Genomic DNA, 12,475 nt, shown 5'->3' with positions numbered 1-12,475 from the left:
TAAAGGCTTCGAATTTAATGGAAACAAATGTTCTATTTGGACGCCACATTTCAAACTGGCTTCTGAATTATACAGGTTTAGCGCAACTAAATAAGTCAATTAATGTTATGTCTGTGGAGAACATTCACAATGAAGCTGTCATTTCTGAAGCAGGCTCTGGGAGCTTAAAGAGATTTTCAGCAGCTCCTCTCAGCCTCGTGCCCTACCAGTTTCATCAAGTTGCCTAAACTACTGCCTACAACATAGTGTTTGTGAAAAGTGCATACAAAAATTATGCCAATATACTGATGACTTGTGGGCAGATGTCTAAAAGTGTATTCAAGCTGTCTAAGCAAATATTCCAACCCAGGAAGACAGTCATAAAAGATTTTTCTGCCCATTAGTGAATGCAACTTGCACAGGACAGGGACTCTCAGAGGAAGAGAAAGCCCCAGACGTCGTGTTAGTGTGATATAAAAAGCAAGGGTTGACAATGGCTCTCTTCCAATGATAGAACCTGTTAGCAGAATTTAACTCATTTATAACCCGCAGAATGGACTCACAGGCCACTCAGTCAAACGCTGAGTGAGAGTGACAGCTCCATCTATCTTCTGTATGAAAGCAAACAGAGGACAGAGCCATTCTGTCCATCATGAGTGAGGCAAAGCAACACTCATAACTTCCAGAACCACAGCCAAGAGAACTCAACTTTCTACTTCAAATATTACATAAGCTCACACACAAACAGCACAGTGCAAAAGTCAGTAATCACCCTTCATTTACTTCATTTCCAGTCAAAAAGGCTGTTAAGTACAAGTTATTACAATCCACTTGCATAATAAAGGGACAGTCAAAAGGAAAATAAGTGGAAACAGGAGTTTCCAAAACTGGAGGTCAACAAAATGATCAAAAGACATAGGGAAAAATGGGACTCCTAACAAACATGCAAGACCTGCTAGACCACCAAATCAAGCTCCACTCTTGCTTCAGATCTGAAAAAAATCCAGTTGTTTCTGTCCACCTTTCCAAGCCATTACTAAAAAAAACCTCAGACCTCAATATCACCGAATTTATTTGGGATTACTTTCACCATGAGAAGTAGAAAAAGCAACCAACTTGTAAGAATTCTTCTAAGAAAAGAATGGAAGCTGTAATAAAGGCAAAGGGCAGACACGCTAAATACTGAATAAGTTATAACATTTGGTTGTTGATTCTTCTGTATAATTTCCGGTTAAATGTTTTGTTTTTTTCTCAATGCTGAAAAATGAATAGCTTGTACTTAATGTTCGTCTTGACTGGCAATTAAATAATAAAGAGTGGACTCTAATTTTACACTGTGCTGTACTTTTTAATAGTTCTTATGCTTCATTTGTTGACCACCCTCAAACTTTCAGACTTATTTTCAGATTTCAATTCTCAAAATGGGCCATCCTTCATTTGAAGCTTAGTTTCATCTGACCTGTAACGCTGCCCTATGCGAGCTTACCTTTGATGCAATAAAAAGGCAGAGACAAGTGTGCTGCTTTATTATGGATGAGATATATTTTAACATTGTTGATGCTACCCCACCAACAAAGGTGAAAATGATGACACTATTTACAAAATTATCAGCATTAGCCCATTTTATAAAAACAAAAACAGGACACAAAAAACAAAATGACTCAATTTCAAATTTTGACCGAAAATACAAAACCTGGGAAATGTGGAAAACGTTCAAAAGGCTAGATGTCCAGAACACTATGCCTCTTTTTATGTGCTATGTTTTTTTTTTCTTGGTTGTCCAGTTCAACATGAAAGGCAAGGGTCAAATCATCAATTGAGCATTGTCAATAAATTAAAAAAGTACACGATTTTGGTCATTGGAATGAAAGGCTCTTTTGTAGAAAGGAACACTATTGTCCATAGGCAAACCCCACAATTAGGGGTCTGGTTGGCAGTTTCATCATAGGTAGAGTGCATCAGATGGCAGTTCAGTCTCTAACAAATGACACACAAACACACACCATCTGAAAGTCCTGGTGTGTTAAGGTTTTGGTGTGAGGCAGTGTCACACAGTAGGGTTTTTGCCTGTGTGGGGCGTCTGTTGCTGCTGCTGCTGGAGGTAGAGGGGCCGTTTGATGCGAGGTTTTCTACGCTTGGGCTTGCTCCTGGACTTGGTCAGCTGCACCACAAAGAAGGACAGCACGACCATAGCACCCAAGAAGGCAAACATAGGGATGGTCTGACCCACCTCCTGATTATAACGTCCTGGCATTATACCTGAGGACACACAAACACACAGACTAAAGATCCATTCTTGCATTTGTGTAAAAGATAGCAAAACAAAAAAAAAGAAATTTACTGCTTAAATATCCAGCATGTTATTGGAGAAACATGTCACAATATTGACAGACACTTCTTGCTGACCATAAGAGCAGCATCTCAGTCAATGCATCCTTCATCTATGTGCAAAAAACAGTTTGAAACTGGCTGAGAACGAATACCAGATAAGTGAAAAGTTACTTTGAAAACTAGGAATGCACCAGCATGTACCACCAACATTAAAGTTAAAAACTTTTTTCTTCTATACAGCTACCATTACAGAGATTTTGTTACATCAGGGACAAGATGCAAATGTAAATGTTAGACCTAACATAAGGCCTAAAGCACTGACGCAAGCAGTATTAACCTAGCTCACCTCCAGGAATGTCCCAGGCTCCACTCTCTCCTGGGGAAAGTGGCCTGACCTGGGGCCGATATGCCCTGACGTTGGGCAGCACCACCTTGTCCATGTCCACAGACAGCAGCTTCTGATGCTTCCAAAGGTTACTGCAAAGACAACAGTTAGATCAGTGAAGTCCCTTCCTGTCTGTCAGACCCTGCTGTTATGAGTGGTGCGGGTGGCACGCTTACTGACCTGGGAGCTGTCTCGTTGAGTGGCTGAGGTTTGGCCCAGGACAGGTGAGGGCAAGCAGGCAAAGGGCGAGGCTTGGGGTCACCCAGGTGGGCCTCTAGCACTTTGGAGTAGCGATAGAGGTGATTACCTGAAGAAAGTGACATGACAAGTTTGACTCTTCAGGCGTCTAAGTGGGTCCATCTCTTTAGCTCCCTCTCTTAACTACATAACATGGTAGCTTCACAGAAGTTAGTGAATAAAGACTGAGAAACAAACTGAGTGCGACCTAGATAAATAACACGAAAATGTGACATCAGGCATAAAAACTCCTTCTGCAAAATATGCCATTTCGAACAATAAACATACAGTTCACGTGAATCATGTAGACTTATTGAATTTTAGCAAAGGGCAGAGAATTGAGAGAGAACTGCTCGTCTCCCAGTTTCAGCACAGCAGCAGTTCATGGTCATTATTCAGCCAACCAACAGATTTAGTATTTAAATGTATAGTGTTAAACTAAATGGAAGCTGGTTATCTTTTGTCTAAAAGTTGATTTCTGTGGACTGGTGTAACGACTATGAGAGCTTAGTGGCCATCTACCAATTATATTGCAAGTGGCAATTATCGGGTGCCAAGTATTACACGCCATTATAGAATATACAGAATACAAATGATGATGTTTTTAAGAATGGCCTCTATTTATAATAGGTATGGGTTCTCAAAATTCTCCAAATTTCTTACAAACTGACCTTTTTGACATTTGTATGGTATGAAACAGATTAAAGAAGTCAAAAATACCTAGAAAACAGATTTTGAACATGACCAGTATTTGCACCTCAGTAAACTGGACCCCCTTACAGGGCAATGGTTTCGGAACTTGTCACCCTTTTCACTGCTCATAATGTTTTTTTGCATCAAAACTACATACACCAGACACAACACCATTTTTTTCCAATGTGGTTTGAGGTGAACAGGCAGAATGTCTGCAAGTGCAAGAAGAAATAATTTGCTCCTCAGTATAATGCCAATGACACTGGGTAAGCGACTTTTCATTTTGGAAAAGTAAAAATAGCGCAGAAAGTTTCACCACCTTATTCAGCAGCAGAAACTTTGTGAGTGTTTTCACATAGAGCTTTGATGCCAGTAGTCTAATTTGAGTTGGAGATACTAGCACTACATACAACGAAGCAGAAGTCAAACTAATCCATATGACGTCTGTCAAAATGTCCTTGTTGCTGGAACACAGCTGATCCATCATCTTAGTTGCCGCCATGACAGCGTCAGACACAACTATGGCAGGTCGAGTGAGTTTGCGTCACCAGTGGAAGTTTCCACAAATTAAACAGAGGGCAAATATAAAAAATTATAATAAAATAAATTTTCTACATTTCATTTTTGCATTTTGAAAAATCATGCTTGGTGTGCTAAATGTCATCACTAATACAGGTATCCAAACCAATTTATTGATGTCCAAATAACTTGCATATCGAACTTGTTGGGTAAAGGCCTTAATTCACTCACTTTAAAGGGTGAATGAGAACTACATTCAGGAACAGTTATTTGATGCTACAGTCCTGCAAACTTACCTTCAAGCCTCTCTGGTAGGGGCTTGTCAGTGCCTGTAGGAGGTGTCACTTTGTTCTGTGAGTGCAGAAGGCTGGGCGGAGTCACGCCATAGGATGTGTACTGCAGCAGAGCATCTAACAGCCAGAAACAATCTGTAGACACACATGGAAAATGCAAGAATCTGAATAGGAGCATAAATTATGGCCAAATCAAGTACATTTTCAAGATACAGTATACAGTATGAGTGACACATTTTAAAAGGAAGACTGACTGTACCTTTCTGTCTGTGACTGTCGTCTATGCAATTGGAGTCTCCATATAGTGCAATGCGTCCTCCTCCTTCTGAGGGCGTTTGGTACAGTCCAAGCACAGGAACGTTGTCCACCACCGCTGTATCTTGCTTCAAGACTTCTAGCCCTAGAAATGGAAGACACAGGCAGAAAACGAGGTTTGGGTTGTCTACATGTGTTTATATGATAGATACTGAAGAAAGAGAGACGCAGATAATGACTTGTATCCATGGCAACAGTAGTGAGGCGTGCAGGAAGAGTGTGTGCCAGTTACCTTGATCTTTTAAGGTTTGTGCAATAACAACCCCGTCTTCCGGAAAGCGTGCAATACTACAGCCTGAGGCATAGTACACTAACAGGAGGGAGAGAAAGAAGAAATATGTTACATATTAAAATGGAAGAATACACTGTAACACCCAGCTGTAGCTGTACACATTCTGATACCCACTAATGGCTCTCCAAAGTCACAGTGCATTTAAATCCCACTGTGGACATGTATTTACTTATATGGCATAGCTTAACTATTCCTGAAAGTGATTGTTTTGCTTTTTGGTTTGGTTTGCTTAAGCAGTAGTGGTTTTAATATTGTTATTATATACAGCTAAACCGATAAAAGAGAAAATATGTTGTAAGTGAAATATTACTGTCATGGTCTGCCATTGTGAAGTCTCCCTCATAAAGCCCATCACTAAAGGCCATCCCCCACACAGAGATGAGGTCATTCAGGGCTGGTATATTGGCGCCCCCTGTGTCTGGCATCCACCATTGCCTGTAAATGAAAGCATACTGCTATAGCACAGGCATCAAGAGTCTTCACAGCTGCCATTCTGTACAGCCCCAGGAGATAGAGACAGAGGTTAACTAAAAAGTTTACTGATGTTTATTAAAACATTTTGGTGACATCTTTGCCCTAAAACACCAACTAAACCATTAGCTGTCAACTGATGAGTTTAATCAAGCATGTTCCTCTACCACTAGAACAGTTTCAAACAGAACCATTAGAAAACGTATCTGTGGCCAAAATAATATTAATACAGACAAGAAAAAAAACTAAATTTTATGATTATGCTAAACCAGGTTATTTTTATAATCAATCAGCCAAAAATGGACGTGACCCATCTTCTAGGAACAGTGCAGAACATCTGGTGATCTACAGAAGTGGCACAGGATTATTAATGCACTGATCAGTGTCTCCTTATATTGAGAGACTGACAAGAAGGACAAAGATAAGCAGTGGTACCTGGTATTTTCATCGTAGAACTTGACCTTCCTCATGACTGAAGTGTTGTACCAGTCGCTGAAGATGATAAGTGACAGGCCATTATCTATGTCCCTCCGCAGCTTAGTGATCTCCTCTGGGAAATACTCCTCCTCACTGTCCACCATCAACAGAGTCCCTGCATTTAAATATGCAGAGGACATCTTATTCAACTAATACAAGCTGAAAAGACTCATTGTTTCTCAGAGCTACTTATGGTTCGCTAATCACAAGCTGAGGTAAAATCGTAACCCTTACCATATTGACTGGCATCAAAACATGTGATGGGTGAACCTAGAACTTCAACAAAGTAGCCCATACTTCTAAGGTGCTGGTACATGTCTCTGAAGTTGGTATGGATGTGATCGCCATTCCTTCAGAAACAAGCATATAAGAATGGATTTACTGACAGAAATATAAGTAAGCACCTAAGGTAAAGAGGAAATAACCAAGAAGAATTTTACAAAACAGTTGATTTTTTCAAACTTTGCATTGGACAAACCATATGTACAAAGTAGTACTGTTCTCATAACTCACATTTAGAAAAATTTTATAAATGTTAGATGTGAGGGGCATGAACTGACCAGTCAAGTGGGTCATTCTTCATCCGCAGGTTGTCTCGGGGGAAGTAGCCGGGTGGGTAGCGCAGGTTGTGGTACTGGTCCCATAACACTCTCTTACTGCGAGGAGGAGTGGGCACAATCTTCACTTTCACTGGGAGCTTCACTGTGGAGGTCATTTCCCCTCCTACTGCAGACTACACAGACACAAGAGTCAAGAGGGCATATGCTGCATTTTTACTGCTCTGAACATTTTCAAGTACACAGTGACACTGCATGGCTATCCTGGAAATTAAAACACCTGCTCTCTGGTAGGTAGAGTGCAAGCATTTAGACTTTCACTCACGTCATTCTCTGCAGGTGAGGCCACAGTAAGCATCACGTGACCCTGAGCGATTCCCTCCCAGGACGCTGCTTTCTTGGCCACAGAAATGGAAACGGCCAGGTAGCCAGCCCAGGGCCACAGCACTGGTGAATAGGACACAGCCACGTCTATATGGTCCCCATTCTGGGGCAGGTAGGGCTGCCAGATCGGCTATTGAGGGGAAAACAGGTACAGATCATTAGTCAGGGAAACTTTCATGAAGTTGTAAAAAATTAAAGGATTTATCCCAACACCATCATCATAAAACATCAAAATAGCTCAAGCGTATGCACATGCAAAAAATGTAAATAAATTGGATGGAAATGTGTGTCTGAGAAGGATTCAGTTCTGCAATATGAATTGCAAGTAATAGCCCACTAATGCTCAAAAGTTTGGAATTAAAGCTCCTTTGAATCAATGTTTTCAATAAAACAACCAATTCTGTGTGAGACACATGTATAAAATAATTCTAATTTGTTGGTACTATGCAACATCGGTTTCAAGCAATTGTAGGAAGGTTTAAACAAAAATAATTAAGAAATTTTAGGAGCTGCAGACGAGTACAAAATGATTCAAAGAGCAGTACAGCATTAAGAATGCTATCAAGAAGATGCTATAATACAGAGTGCTTTTTTCACTAAAGCTATAATCAAAAGATGGATAATTGAGATGAGAAACTACTATAAATTGGTCATTATCGTTACTTATACACCATGTAACGTCTTGTTCCCAAAATACAACAACCTAATAAAACAACAGAAACTAACAATATGACAAGTAATTCCGAATATCTGAGTAGTAGTCTAAGTTGATCAAGATTACTGACTGACTTTTTGTTGTTTTCACATGTTCCAAGCATAGTATCTTACCTTGTCTACAATCCTGCCAGTCACACCCATGCCATTTAGGATGGTAACGTTGACTATGGTTGGCATGCCACCATAGTAGATGGGCTGGGAGCAGTAGGGCCACATGTAGGGGCACTCTGTCAGGTCTATGTAGCTGGGACTGAGACTAGAATAAAAAGCCATTAGACAGCAAGTCAGACAGAGGGACAGCAGAGGGCACTATTAGGGCTGAGAAGCTACAGATCATTTGCTTCATTGAGTTGGAATGCAAGGTTAATGAACTGGATTCAAACTAGAATACTGAGTGCACTGACGTGATTAAAAAGCATGCTGGAACAGTGATTTGGACACTCTGCCTTAACACTAATGGCTTGGGTAGTGCACATGAATAACAAATAGCGTTGCTATGCTACCTGAACAGAACGCAGGGGGAAGGGAGTGCATAAGTGAGAGTTTCTGTGAGCGCGCATATCTTACCTGGCTTGCGGTCGGTAGCTGTTGAGGATCTGATAGGCTCGGAGCAGGTCCAGTTTGCCATGGCCCTGCTCAAACATGTTGACTCCAGGCAGCCTGCGTGCTGATGCGATCAGAGCCTGCTTCATACTGGCTGGATTCACCAGCTCTCTGTTCAACACCGTACTGAGAAAAAGAAAGTGGATTGAGACAGACAGAGAGAGACAGACAGAGAGAGACAGACAGAAGGACACAGACAAATAGAAAGTGAGAGTGGTTAGATATTAACAATCAGTGACAAATATCAAAGAGAACAGTTCTATATATTGAATTCATTTGACCAAGGGCAATACTGTTTAAGTGGAAACGAACTTCAACTTGAAGGAAGGACTCTGACTGCCCAGCAATGAAGAAGGGCAGGTGGGCAGGGGTCAAGCACCTCTGAGAAGCAAGAAATGAGATCAGGAAAGAAAATGGAGGTGTGGGGTGCAAAGCCATCAGACTACTGCAGTCCTATTTCATTTTAAGGGGTGACCTACATAAAAAAGGGCAGAGAGAGACAGCAGGAAAGGGAGAGTGCGAGAGAGCATGCCAGCCTTCTCCCGAAGGGAGAAGAGATTGATTGTGTTAATTCACCCTATCCTTGTTCTTTTTGACTTCAGTGCCACAAAGGAAATCTATCGACGATGTATTGGTCCCGCAGGAGCCCGTGGGAACAAATGGGGCATCGGGCCAGAGACAAACCACCTGCTTCCTGCCTGCTTCTTCAGCTCAATCCATGGACACTTGTGGCCATTTCGTCAGGGACTCTCTGCAGTATCAGAGCTGCTAGAAACTTATACTATTGACTTTCTCTCCTAAATTAACAAACAAAACAGACAGAGCCCTGTAACGGACCTTGGGTTTGAGCTCTTTGTTTGTGCTCGTTTTTTACAGCCAGTTTTGTTTATTTCATTGGTTTGTCTCCTTTCTTATTTTTACATTATAATTACTTTGCTGATTTTAAATGATCTCATTAGTCATTTGTGAGCCGATGTGTCCAGAGTTTCAAAGAAGGCTTCATTTACTGAGTTCAGTCCAATTTGTCATTCTAGGCTGCCAGATTAAGGAGCAAAAACATTTTACAGGGTTCTGGAAAGATGTTTACCTTTATGCCTGAACCAAGAGACTTACACACATGCAAAATCATGAAGGCTGGCAAATCACCCAATATTGGTACTATGAACACTGAGTAGTAGTTTCTTTTTCATTTGCGAGCTTGATACAGGGGAAAACAAAAGAATACAAAGAACTGAAAAGCAAACACAGACAAATATCCATTAGGCTGCATGCGTGGTGTGGCCCTGAGCAGTGGGTGGTTATCTCCAGACAGTGATTGTCTGGCTTTAAGACCAGCACAAAATGATGACCCAAAGGAAAGTTGGGCTAGAACGAGTAACAACAGCAATGCTTTTACAGCCTCATTTCCCTTCTCCAGCATGAACACAATGTCTCTGACTGTGTGAAAGAAGAGGGAAAAAAAAGCACTTCACAAATTCAGTAGGAGTGTAATCTGTACTTAAATTTCACCACCCTTCCTATCTCTGTTCTTTCCAAAGTCGCCTATTTTAAAGACATGCTTTGGAAACAGCTTGTCGATTCAAAACAGCTTGTGGATCAAAAGAGAAGGGATAAGAAGGAAAGCTTTTATTTGTGTTGGCGTGTTTTACCTGGCAAGCAATGTGACAGCGCCAGCCACCACGGGGGAGGCCACACTGGTGCCGGACAGAGAGCGGCAGCCCTCTTTCATCCCAGAGCCACGCACGCCAGAACCATATGTCACAATGTCAGGTTTTACCCTGCCATAGCCGCCTGGTAGTTCCTGGAAAAGAGTGCAAGACATAATAACCATGATATTCTAACAGCAGGGGTAGGCAATATAAGCTCAAATTTATATCACAGTATTTTCCCCATCTCCTACATCACATGATGTTATACCAATTATTACTGTTATTGTGATCATCATCACCCCACCATGATACCCATGACACAGAAAAAAACTTTAGTATGGGAAACTAATACACCAGTATTCTCTTTTATACTGCTATATCTCTCATCCTAACAACACTCACAGAATGAGAGTGAAAACAACCTAAATTAAGTTAAATGTGGAGCTGAACCAGTAACACATCATATAATCCCATATTCTAGTGTCATACTGTTTCAACAACAATATACATACTGTAAAATGATTGTGGATATGGCATGGGCCTAAATTTTAGCTATTTAACCTGAATCACTGGCACCGGCATGACAAAGCTAATCTGTGAAAGAAAATCCTTAAATTAAGCAGTGAACAGCAGTAATACATCGCTGTTCCATTTCTATTATTCTGTTGTACATAAAATAATTACTAAAGACGACCCCCCAAACTAGACAATATGGCTGTTCACTAGTCCAATCCAGGGCTCAAGTACGCCTCAATGCTTTCTGCTTCCGGACAACCAAGAGTGCTTTGAAGTGTGCACAAATCTCAGACTACAATCTACACAGCTTTCCTGTGGGTGAACAGGATAAAAGAGTGGCTCTACAGATCAGACGCTAAGTGGTATACATCTGCCCTTTCTAGGCTAACTCAAATTCTGTGGGCATGCACTGACAGGACCCTCCACATGATTTCAGCAGATGGCTGCAGTTCAATGGTGTTGCTGTAAAACAGGACATACCCATGTTGTCATACCCCGGGAGGAGAACCTGGCGATATTGTCTTCAAAATCAATCCCTCCAACCCCAATCACGTCCATCTGATCGGCCGGGTTGTTTAGAGTGCTGTAAAAATGACATGCAGAATTAAAACTTAGCACTAAAGCTGTCTTTACAACAAAAAAAACATACATAAAAACTCATGAGCAGTAAAGAACGCTCCGGCAACACTTTAAGGAGAAAACTGTATAAATTGTATTGACTAACATGAAAATTCTTGTGCAAATACAAGTCTAAAAACTGTATGTCTAAAAACTATATTTTTTAATTTAATTTTAATTTTTGTTTAAAAACAAAATTTCTATACCAAGGTCCAAAGGCTAATGTGTATTTGGCAGATGCGCCTTTTGAGACCCCACATCCATTACAAACCAAGGTCACTTTAAAAACTTTTCCCATCATTTGTTTTCTACTAGTTCCATAATAGCACGCAGTGGTTGGACCCCAATAATCACCACTTGCAATGTAATTTCTAGACCAGTGGTCATCAACCCTGGTCCTGGAGATCTACTTTCCTCTGCAGTGTAGTTCCAACCACAATCTACCACAACTGGTCTAGCTACTTAACTACTTCTGAACTCCTTCACTGGCTGGATGAGATAAATTAGTATAAGTGCGGGCAAATTTCAGACAAAAACCTTGATGAAAGCTTATTGTTTTGGTTTTTAACAATGATAATTTATTCATTTTAACCTTTTCTTGCTGTTCCACTGTTCAAAAGTTACTGAACAAAGAAATCTGAATATGCGAAAATGAAACTTCACCTTTCACAAATCGTAGCTCTCTTTTTAGGTTTCAATAATGTTACCTTAGTTCTTATTGACCCATAACAATTAAATACTATATAAATAGTTTTTTTGAATAATGAGTGCGAACTGCTGCTGTGCTGTGTTTGTGGAGGGGGGGATTCTCCCTCAGAACTCCCTGACGGCAGCAGAAACAGTAATCAAATGTACATGATTAACATAAACAGCATATTCATCATTCAATATGGTGAATAAGGTGACAAGTTTGTATGTGCGAGAAACAAACATAGCCTAGATTGAAGCAGTCCATGTGTATGGTTTCATTGGTTAAGTTACTTACCCATAGAGTGGGCCATCGTTTCCAATGGCAGACACCATGATCACTCTGTTTGCTGTGAGTTCCCAAACCTGTGGCAAAGCCAGAAAGGGTTAATGTTTGCGCATTGCTTTATACATGTTTATGAAACACTGTGTGCTTCATTTTCTATGGCCTTCAGCATGTTGTGACTGAGCTTCGGAGGCACTTGTCTAACTGCCATGATGTTCTTTCTAGAAGTACTGATACTGAGCTAGGCTGTGAAGGTTATCTGCTATCAGGTTAGGTATGCAGCGTACATCAACCATGCTTTTGTTTAGAGTTTCATCCAGGACAATCCACTGAATAAAATCTAAAAAAGATTGTGTTGCTGGGAAGTGATTTACTGCTCCTAGACGAACTGAAAATCCCTTAAACACAAACAAGCAGGAGACCACAGTCACAATCCTGACGATGACATCAAACCTTTGGGCTCTAT

At 40.8% G+C, this 12,475-nt stretch overlaps 1 protein-coding gene across 2 annotated transcripts in view; it reads right to left on the bottom strand.

Annotated features, from left to right (window-relative positions):
• Nucleotides 1-1,490: 1,490 nt before the first annotated feature.
• The window catches only part of mbtps1 (membrane-bound transcription factor peptidase, site 1), a 28,581-nt gene continuing 17,596 nt past the window's right edge, over nucleotides 1,491-12,475 (bottom strand). The window contains exons 8-23 of one of the 2 annotated variants that reach the window (XM_036584751.1): nucleotides 12,022-12,089; nucleotides 10,899-11,001; nucleotides 9,903-10,054; nucleotides 8,218-8,379; nucleotides 7,762-7,906; nucleotides 6,875-7,063; nucleotides 6,553-6,725; nucleotides 6,227-6,342; nucleotides 5,951-6,107; nucleotides 5,355-5,479; nucleotides 4,985-5,062; nucleotides 4,697-4,837; nucleotides 4,441-4,572; nucleotides 2,876-3,002; nucleotides 2,657-2,787; nucleotides 1,491-2,238 (exon numbers count right to left, since the gene is read on the bottom strand). In XM_036584751.1, the coding sequence (XP_036440644.1) occupies nucleotides 2,027-2,238; nucleotides 2,657-2,787; nucleotides 2,876-3,002; nucleotides 4,441-4,572; nucleotides 4,697-4,837; nucleotides 4,985-5,062; nucleotides 5,355-5,479; nucleotides 5,951-6,107; nucleotides 6,227-6,342; nucleotides 6,553-6,725; nucleotides 6,875-7,063; nucleotides 7,762-7,906; nucleotides 8,218-8,379; nucleotides 9,903-10,054; nucleotides 10,899-11,001; nucleotides 12,022-12,089 (2,211 nt within the window). In that variant the 3' untranslated portion in view covers nucleotides 1,491-2,026. The remainder of the gene's footprint in view (nucleotides 2,239-2,656; nucleotides 2,788-2,875; nucleotides 3,003-4,440; nucleotides 4,573-4,696; nucleotides 4,838-4,984; nucleotides 5,063-5,354; nucleotides 5,480-5,950; nucleotides 6,108-6,226; nucleotides 6,343-6,552; nucleotides 6,726-6,874; nucleotides 7,064-7,761; nucleotides 7,907-8,217; nucleotides 8,380-9,902; nucleotides 10,055-10,898; nucleotides 11,002-12,021; nucleotides 12,090-12,475) is intronic. The other variant, XM_036584752.1, reaches the window with a different exon arrangement.

The sequence above is a fragment of the Colossoma macropomum genome, unplaced genomic scaffold (genome assembly GCF_904425465.1).
Source record: "Colossoma macropomum unplaced genomic scaffold, Colossoma_macropomum, whole genome shotgun sequence".
NCBI lineage: Eukaryota > Metazoa > Chordata > Actinopteri > Characiformes > Serrasalmidae > Colossoma > Colossoma macropomum.
This window is presented reverse-complemented; position numbering and strand designations above follow the sequence as displayed.